This window comes from Nicotiana tomentosiformis, chromosome 8, assembly GCF_000390325.3.
Source record: "Nicotiana tomentosiformis chromosome 8, ASM39032v3, whole genome shotgun sequence".
NCBI classification, from domain to species: domain Eukaryota; kingdom Viridiplantae; phylum Streptophyta; class Magnoliopsida; order Solanales; family Solanaceae; genus Nicotiana; species Nicotiana tomentosiformis.
The window spans coordinates 12221945-12245894 of record NC_090819.1 but is presented as its reverse complement, the minus strand read 5'-3'; the positions used below and the strand labels follow the sequence as shown (position 1 = coordinate 12245894).

Sequence of the window (23950 nt, the reverse complement as noted above, 5' to 3'; positions counted from 1 at the left end):
CAAGCACGGTAATTGGAGCCACCCCACAAAAAAGCCAAATCCTCTACATGGCAGTGCATTCTAAAAGGCTTGGAAACATGTATGCAAGCTATTAGATGGGTAGTTCACAAAGGAGACAGAGTCAACTTCATAAATGACTCCTGGATCCTCAATTACCCACCAATCAGGACCATGATTAAGGGTCCTCTCACCCAAACTGGCCTTTCAGCCACAGTTACTACTATCTATAACAATGAGGCTTGAGACACCTTCTCCATATCCTTGAGCATCCCTCATAACATTAGAGACCTTCTCTCAACTATTTTTATTACACCTAATCCCATAAAGGAGGACAAAATTATCTAGGGCAACACCAACAATGGCCTCTTTAGCACCAAATCAGCCTATACCGTCCTTGCTAACATAACTCCCCAGAAGGTGAAAGAGGATAACGATAATTACATGTAAATCTGGAATTTGAAGGTCCCTAACAAGATCAAAACATTCATATGGCTCTTATACCATGGAAGGCTTCCCACATGAGCCTATCTCCACAAAATTGGGGTTCATTGTAACCCAATGTATTGTTTCTGCGCTATTGCTCTTGAGACATCTGCCCACATTTTCTTGGAATTCCCTAATGCTAAATCATTCTGGCATCGATTAATCTCAAAAAACACCACAACAGCCCAAACCCAGCCCCCCACATTCACTAGCAGGTCCTGATCTAGCACTTGGTCAACCCTTAAAAGAAAACAATTCTACAACTTTCTTAGTTTGGAAGACCTCTTTCCCTTTAGCTTCCGGAAGCTATGGATTACTAGGAATAATAACCTCTTCAACAACAAAAAGGATATTGTCCCCACTTCTGTTGCTTTGGCTAAGGCAACCGAGTATATCACTATATCAGTTAACCAAACACCCACAAAAGAGAAGACCATCTGGGTCAAATGGGTTCCCCCGTTAACATGCCATTACAAGCTCAACACTGACGGGGCAGCTTTTGGGAATCCTGGGAAGGGGTGTGTGGGAGGAGTCTTTAAAAACTCCAGCGGGAACTGGGTGCTGGATTTCATGGGAAGTCTACCCCATACCACAAACACACAAGCTGAACTTCGTGCAGTGCTACGGGGATTACAAATTGCCGAGCAAAGAGGATTCATACCACTTGAGATCAACACAAATTCGACTGAGATAATAAGAATGCTTAGTTCGGATAACCATGTCTTTAACTCAATCATTTTTGAATGCAAGTCAATCATCCTAAGATTAGGAGACATGGTGGTGAAGCACGACTATATGGAGACGAATAAAGTAGCTGATATGATGGCAAAAGAGGATGCAAAGAAAGATTATTTTTGGTAGAACAAGATATGTGACAGTTCATCCGCTGTTTGCAAATGAAATTTTTTGGACAGACATCTTAGGAACTGTTTTTCCTAGAAAAATTTTGGATTGTAATATTAATACATTTGATCACAACTCAGGGGTTAACTCATACCCCGGAAAACAATGCTCTTGTTTTAACTTAGTTGGTAATATATATATATATATATATATAATCATCCAGTTAACCCAAAAAAATGGGACGAAAGGAATACTTGTTTTTTAAAATTGTTGTCCCTCACTTTCCTCGTGCTTTTTGTGTTTCGAAGTTTGCGCTCTAAAGTTTGAATGGATTAGTCTTTTATATACCATTGTCACTTCTATTGTAGCAAAGGCTTCTAGCTTTCATTTAGAAGGAAGCTTTGTTCGTAATAATCGGTAAATTTGCTGTCATGTAATCAGGAAATTACGGGTTCGTACCGTGAAAATGACATCTTTCAGAAATTCAGAATAAGACTACATACAATAAGACCCTTATGGGTCGGCTCTTCCCCGAACCCCGTGCGTAGCGGGAGGTTAGTGCACCGAGCTCTCCTTTTAACTTTTATTTAGAAAAAGAGATTAATTTCAATTATTTGGTAGCACATATTAATGAAGAAAATAAAAAATTAAGATAAAAAAACATGTATACGCATATTAGGCATTTATCCTGGTTAGATAATGCTTCATCTATGTTTCGTGGTTAACAACACACGACATTATTAAAAGATCCATTCAAATTTCCCAACTATTATTGCTGAAATCTCTATGGTGAATAATTGTTGCTTCTTAGCACAAGTAAACCAAGCAGGCAATCAACTCAAAAAAGAGGCCTAACAAATTGTATGTCAATCTTGAAATAAATAAAATTTCATGTGATGTTCTAATATAATCGAAAAATATTTGTTAAAAAACTAATTCAAAGTTGTAGTAGAAAACTAAAATTGTTCATGTCTATTTCGGATTTGTAGTCAATCTATATAGAAATAAGTTTCTCGTTTCTAATTAAAATAGATTTCGTACTATTATATGAATCCAAACAAGTTGTAGTAAATTATTTTCTTTTATTTTTAAATCCCGGGTCAAGAGTCAAAAGAGATGTTTGTAATTTTGCTTTAGAAAAAAGAGAAGGGAATATATTCCTATGATTTTTTAAGTTGTCAAGTGATGAAATTAGAAGAAGATAAAAGCATTTATAGGATTCTAGACTGTGGTTTTCAGTTCTCACAATTGAAGAACAAGAAAACTATTGTTGCATATAGGATAAGGGTTTGACGTTTTACTAATTATAAGCCATATATTTTTGTTGAAATTTTGACTAACTAAAGTGGCAACCTAGAATAGACATCGTGGAAAATGGGTTTATAGAATCATATGAAGAAACTGCAAATTGAAACTCTTCCCTCTCCCACCCCACCCCCACCCCACCTCCCAATTTTTCTTTTTCTTTTGAGAAGGTTATAGAATAATCTAGCTGGCCATTTTAATTATTAATTAGCACTAACATTTTTAAACATTTCAAAAAAAATTGCCCATTGCATTTGAGTTGGATTTTTTGGGTTCTTTTGTTTTTCTAATTTATTTAATGATAGATTTGTTATTTATTGCAATTTTTTTGTTCACAAGCAGCTAGTTCGATTAATTAGAATTTACATTTGTAGGCTCATTATAGGATAAAACACTCTTTACCAAAAAAAATTACATATTCTTCAAAATCGAGATATCTATTTAAGAAAGAAAGAATCTCAATCATCTCATCACACATAGACATATCCTTAATGGCGAAAATTCCCTAGCATATCATTTTTTTCACAAAAATAAATATCCTTATAAGAAAATATTTCTTTTACCAAAATGTCTACTAGGAGTAAACACACACCGACCAACACTTTTAGCTAGCATTTCATTTTCTTTTTTTATGTTCCTTGTGCGGGGAGTCGATCAAAAACAGACTTTATCTTCACAAGATAAGAGTAAGGTATATACACATTATCTTCTTCACACCCCACTTGTAAAATTATACTGGGTTTGTTATTATTGTTTTTGGCAAAATACAAAATTAATCCATCAAGCAAAACTAATTGCATTCGTTAATTATAAAGTATATATCTTTTATATATATATAAAAGATATAATTTATCGGTTATTATTTGTCCGCTAAAAATATACTTTTCTTTTTTTTGCGAAAGAAAAACCCCCCACCGGCCAATTACCTACTATAGTACGACGTACGAAGTACAAACATTAAACAACTATTTCCTTTTCCCTTTCGAACTTCCTTCTCTTTTGTAACAACCTACCAATCATGTCACTCAACAATTTTGCAAACCATGGCCACATCCTCTCTTCTCCCTCAAAATCCATTCAAGAATCCAGAAATACTCACTTCTTCTCCATCAACTTTTCTCCACACATCACCCGACAAAATTCACTAAAAATCCCATCTCTTTCTGCAAAAACTAGTCTTGTGCAACCCATAAATGCTGTCACAGAAGATAGGGAAGTAGACAGTACAGAAGAGATAAGCCAAGAAAATGAAAAGAAAGAATCAAATGGGAGTGAATTTGTGGAAACCAAGAATAGTTTGTCCATTTTGTTGGACAAAGATAGGTTTCTTAATGCTGCAATTGTACTTGGTGCTGGTACATTTGCCATCACAAAGTTACTCACAATAGATCATGACTATTGGCATGTAAGTCTTTTTATTATTTTTCTTTATTCTCTTTTATGCTATGTTTCCTATCAGGAAAGAAAAAAAGGTTCTTTTATTCATTTGCCCCTTGTGATCATAAACGAAACATTAATATTAATTGGATTTTCACAGGGCTAAATGATGACAAAAATTAATGAACTAAGTTGGATAGTCTTATATTGAAGATATATGTAATTAAATAAATAAAAGTATACCCCAGTCTTATGGTTCTTCATTATCTGCATATGGTCTTTTTTTCCTAGGTGCTCATTTTTGTCTGGGCTTTTAGTTTAATGTTTCTATTCAGTGGAAGTGGTTATTGGCAAGAACTTATTGAATCCATCGTTTGGGCTCATCTCTAGGAATTCCTTTCAACCAAGAGGGAGGGAATTTGAATATATTATCGAAATGGTTAGCTCCATCTATAAATCTTTTGCATCAAAAGTCTCGAGCGAGATCGATTTTTTGTTCGAGGTTCAAGAGGAAGGAAAGGAACCACCGCCTAATGGTGCTTTTACGAAAGTATGGTCACTGGTGGCTAATACCTTCTCGAGACTATCGAACCTGAAATCCACTTTCCATCGCTCTTTTTAGGTTGGCATAATATAGAAAGAGAGTGCCAAGAAACAACACATACCTATCACTTTTGGAAGGTTTGGAACCCTTACTCAACATAGGGTTCAAAAACCTGACATACCCTTTTTTTAGAGCATATAAGGGGAAAAGAGTTCTAACAGTTTAAGCTTTTAGATGAGATAATTACAAAATTCAACATGGTATAAGAGCCATGTTGAGATCCAAGTCGCATTGCCATCCATTATCAAAAATAATTTTCACGCGCTTATACCATGAAAAGAACCAGGACCCCACGTGGAAGGCACGTTGAACATATAATTGAGTAAATAAAAGTTAACTCTCTATAAGAGTTAACCTTTTAGATAAGATGATCACACATTTCAGCATCATATAATTGCAACTTACTTTTTCTTTTCCACTTTGTATGGTTTTAATTTTCTTGATTGTGTACTCAGGGATGGACCTTTTACGAGATATTAAGATATGCGCCGGAGCACAACTGGATTGCATATGAGGAAGCACTGAAAACAAATCCTGTTTTAGCCAAAATGGCGATTAGTGGTATTGTCTACGCTCTAGGAGATTGGATTGCTCAAGTAAGTATTGTTTGTTTCTTAAATTTGTTTTCCACCATTTTTTGAGCTTCTTTTTGGATCTAATTTTTTGTTGTTTATGGATCTTAGTGTTATGAAGGGAAACCTCTTCTTGAATTCGATCGAACTCGCATGTTTAGGTCTGGTCTTGTTGGATTTTCACTTCATGGATCACTTTCCCATTATTATTACCAATTTTGTGAGGTGATGCTTGTGGCTTTTATTTTGATTGATCAAACATACTCTCACATATATGCTAAAAGCTAAATAGTTTCAACTGTAACAGGCTCTTTTCCCGTCCAACGACTGGTGGATGGTTCCTGTTAAAGTTGCTTTTGACCAAACCATATGGGCAGCTGTTTGGAATAGTATCTATTATGTGGTTCTTGGTTTCTTGCGTCTTGAATCTGCAGCCAATATTTTTGGCGAACTCAAAACCACGTTTTGGCCCATGTTAACCGTAAGGAATTCTTCTAATGATCTGTTAAGGTGCTTACACCGAGTACCTTATGTATTTCCTGAAATTTAATATAGCTGTAACGCGAACAACAGCGTATTAGCTCAAGATTTTTCAATTTGTTTATGTTGATTCAGCAGAATTTAGTCCAAGTTGTCTGTTTGATTTGCCTCTTTTTAACGATATATCCTTTTAGTAAGTATTGCCATACGGTACTGGAAATTTTGGGAATGATGATACTTATCAGTTCTTCTTGAGATCTAGGATGGCCTTCGGCTTCTTGTTAGCTAGCAATATGTCCAGAGTGGTAGAATTTTAACATTGGACTATCCGTCTATAGGATTCTACCTGTTGAATGAGGATAGCTGTTCTTTTGGAACTCAAGGAGTAGAATTCTTTGGAATAGTTACTATATATATAAAATGTTTATATATGCCCTTAGAATTTTGATTCGGCAAATGAAGCCTACAACCAAACCGATGGCATTTCTGCTGATCAACCGTTACGACTCTTTGTTTTCTCCTTAATGCAGATAATGTTTGGGTGGCGTAAGTCCGGCTGTTGAAGTTAGCTATTTCTATTTCCACTAGAATTTTGACATCATGATCGCATAAAGAGCTTAATGTCTTTTCGTATAAATATATTAGTGAAAGCCATGTAAATGTGAAGTTTCGGACCGATAAAATTATGAAGAAGCTATTTGTATCACTTCAGCTGAACAATGAGATTATGAAGATGCTATGTGTGTATCATTTTAAGCTGATCTTAAGCTTGAATCACTAAATGTTTTGTGAATTATTCTTCTCTTAGATCATTGCGCTAGTTCCACTGCATTTTATACAGAGTAAAGGACAGCCTGGTGCAAAAAGCATCCTGCATTCACATAGGGTCCGGGGAAGGGCCGCACCCCTAGGATTGTGATGTAGACAGCCTACCCTAGTAACAAGCATTAGTGGCTACTTCCACGGTTCGAAACCGTGACCACCTATACTTCAGATAGAGATAACTTTACCGTTGCTCCAAGGCATTTTAGACAAAATATATGCTTATATTCCTAGGAACTGTACATTGCTGCAGCTCTGTATACTCCTAGATGACTAGATGTCTATGCCTGTCTTTCTATATTTGTTAATGAACTCTGCTTGGTTTGGCTTATTTATTTATGTGTGGATAATACATTATAAGAAACTGAGATTTTGTACATAAGTTGGTTTGGAGATCGTCGTCATAAAAAAAAAAAAAAGGACAGATAGAGAGAGAGATTTATATTTTTATACTCTGAAAAATAAGTTGGCATCTGGATGTCTTGGAGAAATACTAAATCAGTTATTAATTTTTTCAGGCAGGGTGGAAACTTTGGCCATTTGCTCACCTAATAACTTATGGTGTTATTCCTCTTGACCAAAGACTCCTTTGGGTGGACTGTATTGAACTGGTTTGGGTTACTATACTCTCAACGTGAGTTTTTGATTCAATTTAACAATTGCTTTCGTACAGCCAGGGACAACAGTAGTACATGTAAATTGCTTGTATTCTCCTCGTTAACAAATTTAAGGAACAAACTAGCAAAGACATTTTGCAATCATGCCATAGATGTCACTTGTTAATTTTTTCAATATCATCTACGGATTAAGATAGGCGTCTCATTAAACTACGATTATATTCGTTTCTTCTTTGCCTTGTGAATAAACAATCCTACTAAGGTTCTTCTCAAGAGATAGAAATATGTTGAGGCTGGTGTGTGTGCTGCACCGATCTTTCAGAATTAGCGAAACCTCTCTAAAATAGTGTATGAACAAAATTGTGTATCATAACTTTGTCTGCCCTACCCACCTCCTGGCCATCAGTGGATGCTTATATTTTGTTCCCGAAACTGCGGGGCAGTTGAGGCAATGGTGATTTTATTGAAAGAAAGAGAAAGGGAGTTTACGACAGAAAAGTGGTCAGAAATTAGTGGCGAACATTGTAGCACAATCTGCAAATGGATGGCTTATATAGGTTAAAGGCAAAAACTCAAGTTGGAAGTTCATCTTTTTCTCTGCTCTAAAGACGGAGTTTAAACCGGAGAAGTAAAGGGATCGGAGAGAAGTGAGGACATCCAGGAGGAGATCAACATTATGGTACATGAGCTATCTGATATGGAAGAATGAGAGAAAAAACACGAATCTGAAAATAGAGAAGTTCATGATTCTTCTTCATCCTTTCTATCTGATTTTTGCTTTGTCATTGTGCATGGTGCATCAATTCTGCAATGTTACTTATTTCCTATATGAAAAAATGTCGGAGATTATGTTGACGCGAGACCAGTCTTTTTCATGCCTTTGCATTTATGTTATCTGTCCCAATGCCTGACATTTAGATTTTGGTTGAGTGACCTTCTGAATGCTATAAGCATATTTAAGTGACTTTTTTGTTACAAACAGAAGAAACATGACTTTACTATGTAATTTCGGATAGTTGAGTAACCATTTGAGTAATGGACTCCTTCAAATTCTGCCATTGTTGAGACTTTGCAATGCGAAGTGTCTCTACATGTCATAATATGTACACTAAAACGTTATAAAAAAGGAGTTGTATCTTCCTGACGCTTGAAATTCATTGTTGCAGTTATTCGAATGAGAAATCAGAGGCACGGATATCAGAAGAATCATCGGAAGCTAAATCTGATTCATCATCGAGTAAATTGCCCGAGGTACTAGTCCAGACTAAACTGCCTTCTTCAATCTCTGTGTTTTAAAGCACTAAACCCTATTCTTGTGTTTGCATTGCAGGATTAATCAAGTGAACAACATTAGAGATTTCACGAGTTCTTTGATCAAGTTATAATTAAACCTGAGAAACGAAGTCATAGGCACGTAGATTCAGGGCTAGACCGACTACTCCAAGAGCACTTATCCATAAACCGGTTACTGGCCAGCCTATGGAAAAGCTATTTAGGAAATTAAAAGTGTCTAGTATGGCCAACAATGATTTTCTTCTTCTATATTTAGTTATTATTACTTGCTCTCCTTGCCCCTACCCCTTGTTGAATGTGGGGAAGATGTATAAAAGGCAAAAATCAGAAAAAAAGAGTTGAAGTGTGTGGAGATGGTTTATATATATATATACATATATATTTTGTACCTATTCAGAGAAACATTGTGTAACTTTATGAGTTGAATAAGTAATTCAACCAAAATATACATCATGTATACTTTTAAGATACACAAAGGGATGAAATTTTCTGTGTTCTTCTCATCTGTTTAAACTTTGATGAGCGGGTTAATTGGTTATCTTTATTGGTGGAAGGTTGCAGATATCTAGTGGAATAGTCAATGTGTGCGCAATTATAAAATTCAGTTTAAAAGAAACACAATTTTATTGTATAAAATATTTATACAAAATATTTGTTGTACAGGGTCACTTTCTATTTATATAATATTTCCTTATCACTTTTGTTTAGTTAATTTTGGGAATTCAGATTAAATACCTTAAAGAAAAAGATTAAATACCCTACAATCTTAGACTTGTGACTCTAATTATATTAATATTTTGTTTACACTCCTTTATTGTTTCATTTTCAGTTATAGCAGATTTCTTTTTAACCTATGTGCATTAAAATAAATTCTTCATTTCTAAATGTTAATTTCATGCAACATACTGTGATAACGAGAGATCACGATTTAAACTGTAATGTCACGAATTTATCCCTTAATTTTTTTTCGAAACAAATTTATCCTTTAGTTACTATTATTCTGGGATCTTTCCTATTTTTCTATTAACTTTACAATAAAAAAAAAAGGCAATTTCTTTATATTAAGAAAATAAAAATAAAAGCATCCCCACTTCCGATAAATCATGTGACTTTATTATTGTTTGGATGATGGTTACCTATTGTATTGTATTGTATTGTTACTTTAAATACAATATTTATTTTGGTTGTTATTTAAATTTTATTGTATTGTATCGTTAAATCAGTCATTACGTAACGACGAAATGTATCACTTTATGTAACGACCGATTTGGTGTGATCGCGTTATTATCTTATTTTTTTCTCTCATCTCACCCTTTTATTATTAAATAATTTTATTTTACCATTTATCTATATTTTTATATAATAATTTTACCCCGAATCATAATTTTTCTTTACAATACATATATTAACAACCATTCAAACAAGCTGTAAGCGTAAGCTGAGATAATAAAAATATTTACTTGGAGTAAAATTTATGTAAAAGAACACATTATTTTCTCTTCATATATCTTCCCAACAGAATAAGATCTATTGCTACATTGCCTTTGAAATTTTCGATTTGCTCTTCTGATTGTATTATTAATGGCGAAGCTGGAATCAATGGAAGACACATCAAAGAAGAAGGCAAATAGGAATTACGGATCCACCAAATTATTTGTGATTGCAGATTATCTTTACCTCTTCATATTCTTATGTTTCCTCTGCTTCTTCCTCGTCAAAATGGCCAGAATTTGATCCAGCCCAGGTGATTTCTTGCTACCCTTTTTTGTTAAATTCCATCTTAATTTCTTTTCCTATTTTTATCCATTATTTACTATTATGCTCGTTTGAAAATTTGAATTTTTTTGTTACATGGAGGTTTTCAAGTGATAATGTGTTGTAAGCTGTTGAATATACTTTTACTTATGCAAGCATTTGGTTTAGATGGATCTTTTAATTTATAAAATATTGACTAAGAAAAAGTGTTGGAAGTTTGGAGCTGAAATTGGGCTGGTCTACAAAGCTATTTCTATATTGGTAAAATGACATTGTATAGCCGCTCTCAAAATAATAGCCGAAAAATATATACTTTTTGTATATATATACATTTATGTATGCTATATACAAAAATTATACAAATTTATACACTTTTGTAGCTACCTGATGTAAGTAGTTTCGGCCGCGGAGGAACTTCCTGGTTCCTGGTTAATTGACATAAACTTGTTAATGATCAAATATTTATGTATATGTGTTTAGTTATATTTTTTTGTTGGGGATGTTTCCAAGCTATTCAGTCTAATATTGAACTCTCAGGGCCAAATATCAAAGTTTATAATTTTTCTTTGATAGGTAAATAAATTTGATTGAGAAAAAACGAGGAGAATGCGTATAAAAGAAGAATACGTCGAAGAAACCCTAATCTGATGTAGCTTATGAATTTTGTATCCTGTCCTAAAAATCTTGTAAAAGTTGTTCTAATTACTTTCTTAGGAAGAAAATTTAGCAAGTTACCCGTTGTTGCTAAAGCACTGTGCACAGTGGTTATACTTGTATTGTTTGCCTTGTTGGTGTTGGGAGTGTGTGAACAAAGTCGTTTGGCCCAAAGCGGACAATATCACACCATGTTAAAAGTATCTTTGGGCCGTTTTACCCTAACAGTCGGTAGCGGTTATGCTGAATGCCTTATCACACTTTATTGCTCTTATGACATCCTTGTTGTGAATAGTATGATACATTTGAGAGCACTAACTTTTTAGGTTGAGTGAGCAGTTCTAATGAGAACCTAATGTAGCTAACCTTAACCAAGCTTTCTAAAACACTTACTCCCTTCGTCCCAATTTCTGTGAAGGTGTTTGACTGAGCACGGAGTTTAAAATATAAAAGAAATGTTTTGAAACTTGTGATTTAAAACAAGCCATAAAAATTTGTGTGACTAGAAATCATCTCATCAATGGTAAAAGGGAAAATTTAAAGTTGAATTGTTTATGCAAAGATGTCATTCTTTTTGGGACTGACTAAAAAGGAAAGAGTGTCATATAAATTGGGACGGAGGGAGTACTTTTTACAGAGTAATCATCTTTCCATATGGCATTTAGTTGCTTATATAGATGAAAAGACTCAAATGAAATAAGTGGAATATCATTAACAAAAAGCATCAAGAAGACTCATAGGTTACAAAAGAGAGGGAAGTATCAGCTCAAGAATAAAGGGGAAAAAAAACTATTATAGGATTAAGGAGCTGATAAATTCCAAAAAGTGATGATGCTTCATGATGTTTTTTTTTATACGATGTGCAAATACCTTGTGTTAACTTTATTATCTGGGTTTGATGAATAAGAAAAAAATTGAATACGACGGATTTATGCAAAAAGCTACTAATTTCCTTCAAATCCGATAATATAGTCAAAGAAGAAATAAGAAGAAAAAAAAGAACGAAGTAATTCCTGTCTTCTAAATCTTCTTGAAGATCATTTCCAAACACATCAATTATCACATATCGCCGTTGTCCATGTCCGATTGTCATCATCAGAGATTGCTTATCACAATTATCGTCAATCTACACTATTGCACCCACCATATTATCCATTATATCACTGGTCTCTCTCTGCTCCCTCGTTTCATTCTCGCTCTGCATCTTAACTTGTCATCTTTTGCATTACCATTGTCTTTTCCACAAGCAACATTTACTTTACTGCCTTGTCCTCCTCCCACCTGCAATCTGGCATCTTCTTCTTCTTCATTGCTGCTGATATAGTCTTCATCATCATTATCATCACCTTTTGATATAAGTTATTATCTTCTCCATTATCCAAAACGATCATCACCACCTTCTCCTAGATTGCTGTTCCACACCATTTTCTCTTCTCCATGAGCAGTCTAAAATACTAAAACACAGGTTCTTTACAATTAAGTTGGCAACATTATACTTGGAAAAAGAAAGTCAAGCACAATCGGGAACTTGCTTTTCTTGGAACTCTTACTTTTAACCTTGTTGCACTTCCAAACATCAAAACGTTTAACCTTTTATGCAGGGTGTTTCAAACTTTCAATCTCAATTTGTTGAATGTAGGATTTTGAAGCAGTAGTTGCTACAAATGGTTACTTTGGTGTGATTGGAGATCATGGAATGAAGGTTCTATTTGCATGTTTATTGAATTGATTAGTGACTGGTGCCAGGCTGATAGTTATCATTTAGGCAAGTTAGAAAGTGAGGGTAAAAAGAGTTTTTTCCTGGATAGTGATCATGGTAATGCCAAATGCAGAAGTCATGGACATCTATATTACCTAGAGTTGAGAATGCTATTAGATAAGACAAGAATCTGTCCTTGACACTGCTGTAGTTTTTGCAGGTTTTGTATTCGAAAGTAAATATGTAGTACTTTATGATTTTGTATGCCAAAACTGGAACAAAAGGCTTGGGAAAGATTGGCCAATATGGAGCAATATTGTATTCCTGGATCCAAGGTCTAGTGTGTTTGACTTAAGCTGGTTGATATCTATAAGCATATTGAACTTGTAATATCCTAACATGATAGCATCATGTGTTAGCTGATGTTATTTATTATATCCACTGCTTACTGATTGAAGTACGGACATGATGTTACTGAGTTGTTCGTTTGTATGCACAATGAAGCCTTTGGCTAACTTGTCGGCTAGGTTACTTTTTTGGAGTGATGTGACAATATTATATCGTTTGTCTAGTTTCATCAAAAGTTTATGGTACTTTATTAGCGACACCATTCAAAATATACTACTTTGAAATGGATTTTGGTGTATGCTGCTGCTTTTCTTTTGAAATTTATACCTTATATTTACTTTGATATGTTAGGAAGTGTAAGCATGTTCCAGTTTTATTCGTGTAGTCGTTTCTGACTGAAAATGCTTATGCGGAATAACATAGCCCATGAAATAGCATATGTGAAGCCTGAAATTATCCATTTTTCTTGTGGTTTATTCTTGTTGACCTGTAAATTCGTCTTAATTTTCAGACGATTGTAAGCTCGTCTCCAGATCAGGAGCAGCTGTAAGTTTGAGAACTTCAATTGTTTGACTCCAATTTAGAGTTTGTTTTCTCCACATTTTGGGCCAGTGAGATTTGGAGAGGAATGAAGTTATCACACTGGTGGTGTCTCAAATTCGTCGGTGTGCAACACAAATGACATAAAAATTCCTCATACATAGATATTCCAGTAGATTTCTTGGTGTACTTGACTACTCATTTACTGTAATATGGCTCCAAAATTTTGAAACTTAATTCACAATTGCTAGTATCACCTCGGCTGGTGGGAAATCTAAAATCATGCGAATCAAGATTTTGTTCACGTTGATAGTGACAACAGTTGTTATCTTTATGTGTTGAAAAATCAGTGTTATCAAAGGCGAAAGCGCAAAAAAGCTCTAAGGTTTATTAGGTCTTTAAGCGCAAAGCGCAAATAAAGTGTGGGCTACAATGAAGAAAGGCGCAAATGGAGAAAGACTACAAATATGTGTGTAGTCCAAGACTAATATCAATAAGTATGAATACTAAATATAAGGACAAAGAAATTGAAGAAAATTTACGATAAAAGTAAAGTATCAATTGGTTAGTGTCGCCTTTTTAAGATTACGCTCATTGATAAGAAAAAGTATACCTTAGAGCCTTGATGACAACGCTGAAGCGCGAAACGCTCAACATGTTTTAAGCCTCGCTTTAGGGTTTAAGCGCGCCTTTGATAACACTGAAAAATAGTTGCTGATCAGGGTTTGTTTCTAATTTTCTTCTGTAATAAAACATAACATCATAGAGGCAGACTAGGACTTTAAGCCAGTAGGTGACATTTTTTTCCAAAAAATATATTCCTTAAAAATTATGTGCATGTACGTACGTACATGATGCATATATATATATATATATATATATATATATATATATACACACACGCGTATGGCCAAAGCCTGCATCCATTCATTCGTTATTCTCGACAAAATAGCCATTTTTATCAGTGTGTACTAATTTTACTTATGCACCTGCTTTAACCACCTGCTACTTTTTCCTGTGCAGCGGAAGCAAGTAGCACGTAATATAGACAACAAATAATCATGTACCTCCGCACATGCAGAGCTATTCCTAACATATTTTGTAAAGCAATTATCCAAACACAAATGATTATTCAGATAACTCTAGACAATATAATTTCTGAAGAACTGTCTAAATGCAATTTAGATCATAAATCACAGGCTAAACTCTCATCAGATAGAGAGCATACATAACATAAGTTGCAACAATTGTCATGCCTTTGAAGGGAACATCCTAATAATTTACAATTCATATGAATGCCAATTTAACTTGCTGAACGAACCAAATTAACCCGAAAATGTAACATAAACAGGATAAAGATAAAAGGCTTACCCCGCGCATGAAAGTGCACTCTATCAGTGCGAGATTAGGGGAAGGGTGGACGTATACACGGTCTAATGCTACAGAAAAAATATATTTGCACAAGATATAGAGGATGGCAATAATGCCACTCTCTATTTCATCTTTGAGATGAAAGAATGTGAATCATAACAAATCATCATTGAATAACAAGGTTAAGGTCCTGGACGTTCTTCTGAAAATCTTGGAAGCTGAACCAGAGAGTTTACTCGAGTAACACCTTCTAACCCTGACCATTTCTGATCTTCTGTTACTACGGTTTCTTGATTTGCTTCTGCTTCGGCTACTACTCGTTTATAAGCATCATTCTCTTCACCTGATCTAACAGTGAAATTTCTCTGTAGAGATGGCTCGGAGCTGTGCCCATCATCTGATTCAGCTGCGTTATCAGAATGGTTACGCTGAAGAGTAGCAGAAGAGAAGCATTGTTCCTCATTGTCGGATTCCATGTCCATATGTCCGTCCAAGAATAAGCAAACAACAGCACAATCATCCATTTTTGAAGTTGGATATTTGGTTTTCCATTCAAGAGCAGCAGAGTCGACTAGGATTCTGGCAGCTGACGACCGTGTAGGAGCTGATGACACTATATCAACAACTTCTTCATTACTCAATACATCCCAAACCTGCAATTGAGAAGATATTCAACTTAAAACAGTAGCCACGATACAGTCATAAAGCATCTACCTAACTTACAATTATAGCCTTGCAAGTTTCTTTCTTTGAATTATCAGTATAGACTATAGAAAAACAATATCTTGCTTAATGGAGCAGAAGAGTGAACTCATCTTATAAGGAGAGAGATCCTGTCAAAAACTACTCTACCAATATAAAGTTTCCAGTTATATTTCTCAAATAATACTGCGTTGAAGCCTGAGAGCCGTTATATATTTGATATCACTAGCGCAATTTGTAGATGATTTCCCCCATTTATTTATTTTTTGATTACCGAGAAATCTCCGAGGGCTAGTGGGGCACGGTTCGAAACTCGGTATATAATGCGCGCACACCTCTACTCTTCTATGCTTAAATACCAGGTTTTTGTCTGGGACAGGGTTCGAACCCGCCTAACCCATATATCATGTGTTGCACTCTTACAGTTTTTCCACTAGACCAAAGCCCTTGAAGCATGATTTCTCCCTTTTATTAGAATCAGGAAACCCATTCTAAAGGTCCAATAGATTCCCTTGATCTATTTAGGGAGAAACATCAAAGTTTTTAAACTGAAGGAGAATGTTTCAGAAAAATAACTATTGAACATGATACCCGGGGAAGAAAAGGTAGCTCAGAAAAAGTAAGAGTAAAAATGATAACACCAAAGGTTTGCGGGATACTATGAAACAAAAGGATTGGTGTTTCGTTTGCTTTTTGGGAAAAAAACAATGTTATTGTGGTTTCTGAAACCAAAACTACTTTACATGCCAAGCACCCCATTATCTCAAAAACCAAAAAAGTTTTATGTCCTACACTCACTTCCAGCAACAAAAATTTGAAAAGTTCAAGTGCAATGTATTTCGAGGGCATGGAATAGTGCTTCAGATCAGTGTTGTCAAAGGCTCACTTTAAGTGCGCTTAAGCCCTGAAGCGAGGCGCAAAGCATGTTGAGCGCTTCGCCTCGCTTAGCAGGTGCTTCGGTGTCATCATCAAGGCTCTAAGACATACTTTCCTTGCTAAACAAATGATATTTCACTACATTGTTTTTTTAAAATTTCTTTGTCCTTTATTTGTTATTCATGCCTATAATTATTAGTCTTGAACTGCACATACATATTTGTATTTTTTTTTTCCATTTGCGCCTTTCTTCAATAAAATCCACACATTATTGCGCTTTGCGCTTAAAACCCTAGCGAACCTAGAGTTTTTTTGCGCTTCTCGCCTTTGATAACACTGCTTCAGATTATAATTTAGTCAATCACTAATAGCTAATTAACATTTAAGCTAACATTCTTTTTTCAAGAGTAAGCTTCAAATGCATAGGAGCACTGTGGAAAAGAAGGAAAGGGTGCTGCAGACAACCAAACAAAGATAAATAGTACAGTAGGATTTTTGCTTTTGCAATTAAATTTTTTTTCATTTTCTTTCCCAAAGAGGTGGCTGATAGAACATTGTCGGCCAGAAGTCTTGAGCCCTCAGTCATGCTATGAAGACGTGGCACCCAAAATTGTTTCAAGTTAGGTTCACTTTGTAGCATTAGTTAAGTATTAAAACAAAGTTATTGATTTTTAGGATCCACTATAATAGAAAGACTGCAGATGCAGAAAGTAGGCGTTGGTCTCAAAGGCACAATTAAATTAATTTCAAATGTGAATGGAACATATCAAGGATTTTGCAGTTGTATGAACAAACAAAACAAACTCATGAAAAGAATCAATAAATTTTATTCCATAACTAATTACAAACGAACGCATCCACTTCTAGGTCGTGATTTTTCTAGCAAAAAGTATGATGGGCAGGTAAATAGAGACTCCATCAAATACCAAAAGGTAGATCAGAAGGTACAAAGGTTTTTAACATTTAAGCAAAATACATTATATGATTCCTTCACACGGGTAGAAACATTTGGTTGCATTCATTTAGGCTAAACTGCTCAGCGGTCAAAGAACTGCTAGAGACCGTTTAGGGTTGTCTGCTAAAGCGCAAACCACCCTTCAAAGATCAACAATCTCCATTTTCTAGACAAACCTACTAACGTAGATGAGCTAATACATGTTTTCTTACTTTTTTACAAGTAGCTGAGGTAATATCTATTTGAAATACTAAATGGATAGTTTGCTTATGAGGACTCTTGGCACATCTGATTCAAGAAACTATTCAAAATCTTTTCCTCCGAGGTACAGATGTAAACACCTGTTGTTAAACCTACAAGATTCTAAGACAACATAATGATAGACAAACAACCATGATGGTCTGACCAAATATCTTAAACGTACTAACAAACAAAAGCTACTTCCCACCAATCGTATTAATTCACGAGTGAGAATGATGGCCAAGTGTCTTTGTTATGTAGGTAGCAATCAACAGTTGATGCTTCAAACTAGCTTTGATAGATCATTGTTAGCGGGTATATAATATCCAAAGTCTTAGCAATTGATATAGGAAGCTGGGGTAGGTGATCGTATACAGAGAATCATTTTTCTGTTTATTTGTATAATTATGAAATGAAAAGGAAACTGAACTTTCAGAGTTATAATGCGTCATTTTTCAATTCGCTCTTTTTTTCATATCATAATATATTGCTCCATTTAACATATTGCATGTACTTATGCGAGCACACACAAGCACATATAATATTTGATTATATAGTTCCAATTCATCTAAGTCAAAATGCAGGATACAGGAAAGTCACATTCATCAAAACAGTAGTATTAGAATCTTCCATAAGTCCAATACCAAACTAATCGCAGGTCCTTCCGAGGATTGCATGTAAATAACTGTTGTTAAAACTACAGCTTCAAAAATTAAATAACTGCTGTCGAAGCTGACACTTCAAATATCACCAGTCTCCATTTTCTTTCTTCAACACCAAAAGCTAAGGAATTTACAACCTACTAAAATAGATGAGCTAATAACTTTTCAAAATACTAAAAATAATAGCTACTTTGCCGATGAGTAGACTTTGCACATCTGATTCATAATACTAATCAAATCCGCCTCCTAGGTACAAATGTACACATATCACCAGTATGTTTTTTCTTTCTTCAACACCAAAAGCTATAGAATATTCAACCTACTAAAGTAGATGAGTTAATACCTTTTTTCCAATACTAAAATGATAGCTACTTTGCCTATGAGGAGTCTTGGCACATCGGATTCACACTTAATCGAATCCGTTCCTCCTAGGTACAGACGTAAAACCTAATTGTTGAACTTTCCAGATCCATGACAATGTAAATGTCCCTTTCTTCCCCCAAAACCAGAAAGCTACATGACAGACAACCCACCAAATAGACAGACCTAATACCTTTTTCATGTACTTTAGAATAAACCTACTTCCCACCTATTCATAATATTACGCCGGTGAAAACAACACCAAATGCTTGCCTATGTAGTTTCCCATCAATAACAATGCTTGGAACTTACTTTGGTAGATTATTGTTAATTTATGTAATCTCCAAAATCTAAGCAATTGACACAGGAAGCTGCAATAGGTGGCCATATAGAGGATTTAATTGCGCAATTACAAAATTAGAAGAGAGCGAAATTTCAACTATATAATGCATCATTCAACAATTTGCCCTTTTTCCTAAGTTACATTACGTCACGCCATTTAACTTATGAAACACATACATAGACCCAGAGAAACATATTATTAATTATATTTAACGCCAATTCAACCATGCCAAAAAAGATTTTACTAGGACGTTCAAGGTTGTAACTTTTACCATAATACTAGCATTAGAGTCAGCCAAAAGGATCAATTTGTTACGGAATTCTCAATGAGGCTTTATTGACTTCTTTTTTTTTTATAAGGGAAGCTTTATTCTCATATACTTACAACAACTTAACAAATATCATTCAGGCTGGCTTCAACACTTCCGAAAAATGATTAAGCTAACAAATGAAAAAGAGATTCAGATAGCATAACATACCCCATCAGAAGCAAGAACAATGAACTGGTCCCTCTCTGTAAGAACCCGGTGAGAAAATTCTGGCATAGAAATTACCCCATATTCCTTAACACAAAAATCGCCAAATGCGCGAGCCATTGCTAATCCAGGGGCATTATCATATGGCAACCAAACTCTGTGCACCTCGGGCTCATCTTGCAATGCAAAAACCCGACCTTTACACTGTTTTATCCTCTCAGCTTCCTCTGCCGCCCCACCAGAAATACTAGATTATCTAATAGGAATTCAAGAAATGATTGAAAAATTCGCTATAAAAGAGACATACTAGGTAAATCGGGTTTCAGATCAACAGTCAACTGGACTGCTACCATGGAATCATTCTCATCCTTTGACGCCAAGATTGCTCGAGAATCACCAATATAGCCCATATAAAGGTTTGAACCCTTAAAAAAGGAAAGAACAAAAATAAGGTTAGAATTAAAGAAAACAAAATGACAGAAATAACATGAGGAAAATAATGACAAATGTGACTCATCTTACCTGTTTTATTAGAGTAACAGCAGTGCTGCCGCTGCAAAAGCAATCTAAGTTAGGTTGGGACCTCAATTCTTTGTCCATTGCCTTGTATGATTGAAGGAAAGCTTCTCTCCACTGAGTGTCCACTTTATCCGACATCACTTGATCCTTATCAGGATCCACAGCTTCCACTTGTGGATTCTCATTGCGATTTGATTCAAATGACTGCAAGAGGGCTTTTAGCTTCAGGGGCAGTGCATCCCTTACTTTGCGAGCAACAAGATGGCCATGTGGACCATGGCCATCAAATACACCGCAAAAAGTCACATCTTCCGCCATGAAATCCTACACAAGTACATTCACATAAGATATCAGATTTTGAAAGATGCCAATGACAGTTCTAGGCGTAAAAACACGACTTACCTCCCACACGATCATTGCGTCCTGGTTTATGCCTTTACGTCCCTGTTGCGTGAATATGCAAGAAGTCCGGCTCTTGCCATTCGTAAAGATCCGATTTGGAATCGAACTCAGATGCTGCAATGCAGCAGCAGGATCAGAAAGACTTCTTCTAATCCTCTTTCGACCGAACATGCTTATTCCCAAACATTCATGTGAAACTTTTTCTCCATTGCTCCTACTACTACAAGTACTCGAGCTGCTACTCGAGACACAACCTCCCATTTTGCTCAGACTCACAAAGTGATCATCTGATTGACAACAAAGCTGAGATTTATGGTCAACTAAGCAAAACAATGTTGAAATGACAAGATTCCAGCACAGCAAAAAGGTGTTTTTTTGGGCTTAATGCAAATAATTAAGTTCTCTTTCTTCCTTGGTCAAATGTCAATTCAGTCAACTAATAAACCAGCTATACAAAAGAAGTAAAGATTAATTAATGCAATTTTTTATTTCAAAGTACATAAGAAGATGGAAATGCCAGCAAGCCATGAAACTGGACTAATTGACCAGCACACAGTTTAAAGGACTTTTGCATGTGAGCTATGAAATATAATATAATTACTGGACTGTCTTAAGCTGTTTCCTTCCATGGGAATCTCAATTATACAAATCAAATTGATAGACTTTTATGTACTCTCAGTGTTCAATAAAGACATACCATCAAACAATTGTTTTAGCCCCATATTTTGTTAAAGCTTCATCTTTTTTCAAACATTTGTTTTAGTCCTTCACAAATCAAAATTTCTTACAATTCACAAATCTGATAAGTATGTTATTTTCCAAACTTAAAATAATAGAAACACCCCTTTTAGGGACCTAACGCGTAGAGGCAAACCCAGGATTTGAAGGTTGCGGGTGCACTTTTTGATTCAACCAAAATATGTTTTGTATATAGGGTGCCTACTATTAATATATCACTATTTTCTAAAAACATATACATGTATATATGGAACTTTTGCCGAACTTTATGGGTGCCGGTGACCCCACTACCTATTGCATAGGTCCACCAATGCGAATCTGAATTAGTCAAGCTAGTAAGCTTAGATACTAAATGGTTATACTAAAAAAAATACTTAACAGGCATATATATATATATATATATATATATATATATATATATATATAGCTCAAATGCTCAATTACCAAAAATGGAAAATAAAAAAGCTAGTAGAAATAAACATGTTACAAAAGAAAGAAAAATTGTGAGCACAAATTCCAACATTCAACCTTTTTAGATCAGATACAAACTAAAGAAAAGCAGTAACATAGACACCCAAATTGTAAAAACTGGAAAGTAGAGGATATAAAAGAGAAAAAAAGGCAAAAAGGTGGATGTTCAGGAAAAAGATGAGATTTTTAAACCTAAATTATCCTTTTTTATTTACCAAAAAAGAAAAAGATGAGCTTTTGAAAGCTTTAAAAGTCAAGAAACATAGAGAAAATATGGGTATGATAGTACCTTTTAACTTGGTTTTGCAGAAATTCAAGATTACTGATAGTTGAGATCAACAATGTAATCTCAACTTTTTAGTCTTTTTTTCAGAAAGAAAGGAGAACAATAAGAAGTAGAGATCCAAGAAATGGGAAAGGAAAAAAGGATGGCATATTAATTGCAGAACCATGAAAAAGGAAGCAATGAAGAGCAGAGTGGAGGGAGAAAGTAGGATAGATTGAGCTCTGAGTTTACCAGTGTTTTTTTCTTTATTTTTTCCATTTTTAGAATTCCAATCCAAAATAACTTATTAGGCGTTTGCACATAAAAATTGTAATTTTAGGGGGAAAAAAGAGTAAAAAATAGTATTTAAAATTATATTTGAATATGTATTTTACTTGAAAAAATATTATAGTTTTGAGAATATAAATTTTAAAATTTTGAAAAAGTGGTTTCTGAAAAACTTATTTTGAATTTTTTTCAAAAACTTGCAACATTTCATGGACCAACATATTTTTGAAAAAAAAATGGAAAAAAAGGAATTTTTTTTCTATGGACAAATAGGTCCTTTAGAATTCGAATCCAAAATAAGTAGCATTTGAACATAAAAATTATGAATCTTGAAAAGATTAAGTATTTAGAATTAAGTTAAAAAATATTAGAATTTGAAATTGTATTCTGACATACATTACACTTGAAAAAACATTACAGTATTGTGAGCGGGAAAAGAAAATTCCAGAAAACTTAAAAAGTTCTTGAAAAACATTTTCGAAAAAATCTTCAAAAAACTTATAAATTTTTACGGACAAACACTTTTTAAAAGAAAATTTCGGATTCATAGACAAACTTGCCAAAACATACTAGGAACCTCCAAATTCAAATTCAGACATACGACTAAGTCCAAGATCACCATATGAACCTATTGGATTCATCAAATCATCAATCCGAGGCTGTTTACACAAAAATCAAACTTTGGTCTACTCTTATTACTTAAACTTTCACCCAAAGAACTACGTGTTCCAATTCACTCCAACACATTCCCAGAACCAAATCAATCATCCATGCAAGTCATAAAAACGACAATCAAACATATAAGAAGCATCAAATAGAAAAACGGGGTTCAAATACACAAAAACGATCGGCCGGTTTTGAACCCATAATGTAGTAGAATTTTGAATATGAACCCATAAAATATAAATCCTAAATCCGCTTTTTTGATGGCGTTAATTGACTGATATTATTACTAAGAACTATGAATAGGCTGCTTGATTATACGCTTTTTTTATTACTAGTCTCTTTGTCCGTACGTCGCATGAAAAATGCGTATTGAAAATAATAAACTTTCAATTGCTTACATGGTTGAATATGTACACAGTAGGAAGTTTAATAATCAATTCCTTAAAATAAAATTAATATAATATATAATTCAAATCAGGTTATCAATAGCGTTTTTGACATAATATAGGAGGAAAAATGGAACTACTTAAATATTTCGAATCACAACTTTATGTGATTAAAGTTGTAAACTCACTTTACAAAACAACAACATTACCGGTATAATCTCATATAGTGGGGTCTGAGAAGGGTAGTGTGTACGCAGACCTTACCCCTACCTTTGTGGAGGTAGAAAGGTTGTTTCCAATAGATTATCGGCTCAGGTAAGCATAGGTACCACAATAATAACAAGAAACAATACGGGATAACACCGAAAAATCATGTAGAAACAGAAGAAGAAGAAGAAAAAAAAAGAAAAAAAAAACCTACTACCAACCAAATGTGTGAGTACGTACTAACACTATCGGTATGAATAATCTAGACTATCTAACCTACTATCCTAATCTTAGACCTACACCCCTTCCTATCACGAGTCATGTCCTCGGTCAACTGTAGTTGTACCACTATTGTAAACTCACTTTAAAATACAATATTATTGACTATTGTTTGTAAAACGATGATTTACTTTAGTTAGGCCCGGTATACCAAAATCTAATATGTTAAACATTGCATTGGACGTTATTTTGTTTCAATTATAATATATGTCTAAAAATATTAGATTTCTTAGCCGCACATTCAAAACACATTTGTTTAATATATAGAAGAAATCATATTGTACAAAAGTGGCAGTGGTGCTCCGCATACGCGACATGGAGGACGCGTTCGCGAAGAAGAAGCTTGGACGAGG

The 23950-nt window shown here is 34.6% G+C and overlaps 2 protein-coding genes and 1 long non-coding RNA gene across 4 annotated transcripts; 2 read left to right on the top strand and 1 right to left on the bottom strand.

The window, feature by feature from the left end:
- Positions 1 to 3592: 3592 nt before the first annotated feature.
- LOC104114330 (protein SYM1) lies at positions 3593 to 8899 on the top strand. 2 transcript variants are annotated; one of them, XM_009624746.4, is made up of 7 exons: positions 3595 to 4036; positions 5068 to 5208; positions 5296 to 5409; positions 5492 to 5665; positions 7005 to 7120; positions 8270 to 8354; positions 8434 to 8899. In XM_009624746.4, the coding sequence occupies exons 1-7, from the start codon at positions 3650 to 3652 to the stop codon at positions 8437 to 8439; spliced, it is 1023 nt and encodes a 340-aa protein (XP_009623041.1). In that variant the 5' UTR covers positions 3595 to 3649; the 3' UTR covers positions 8440 to 8899. The 2 variants fall into 2 exon arrangements, 1 of the variants encoding a protein (XP_009623041.1); XR_004511621.2 differs by lacking the exon at positions 8434 to 8899 and having other exon boundaries at positions 3593 to 4036; positions 5492 to 5694.
- Positions 8900 to 9910: 1011 nt separating this feature from the next.
- On the top strand, positions 9911 to 13696 carry LOC104114329 (uncharacterized). The gene is made up of 2 exons (XR_690374.4): positions 9911 to 10140; positions 13364 to 13696. It is a non-coding gene; the product is annotated as an uncharacterized lncRNA (long non-coding RNA).
- An 889-nt stretch (positions 13697 to 14585) lies between these two features.
- Positions 14586 to 22024, bottom strand: LOC104114328 (probable protein phosphatase 2C 52). The gene is made up of 6 exons (XM_009624744.3): positions 21796 to 22024; positions 20298 to 20584; positions 19899 to 20219; positions 19684 to 19801; positions 19380 to 19603; positions 14586 to 15416 (listed from the first exon to the last, which is right to left on the bottom strand). Exons 2-6 carry the CDS (start codon positions 20556 to 20558, stop codon positions 14946 to 14948), a joined length of 1395 nt encoding a protein of 464 aa, XP_009623039.1. The 5' UTR covers positions 20559 to 20584; positions 21796 to 22024; the 3' UTR covers positions 14586 to 14945.
- Positions 22025 to 23950: the final 1926 nt, after the last annotated feature.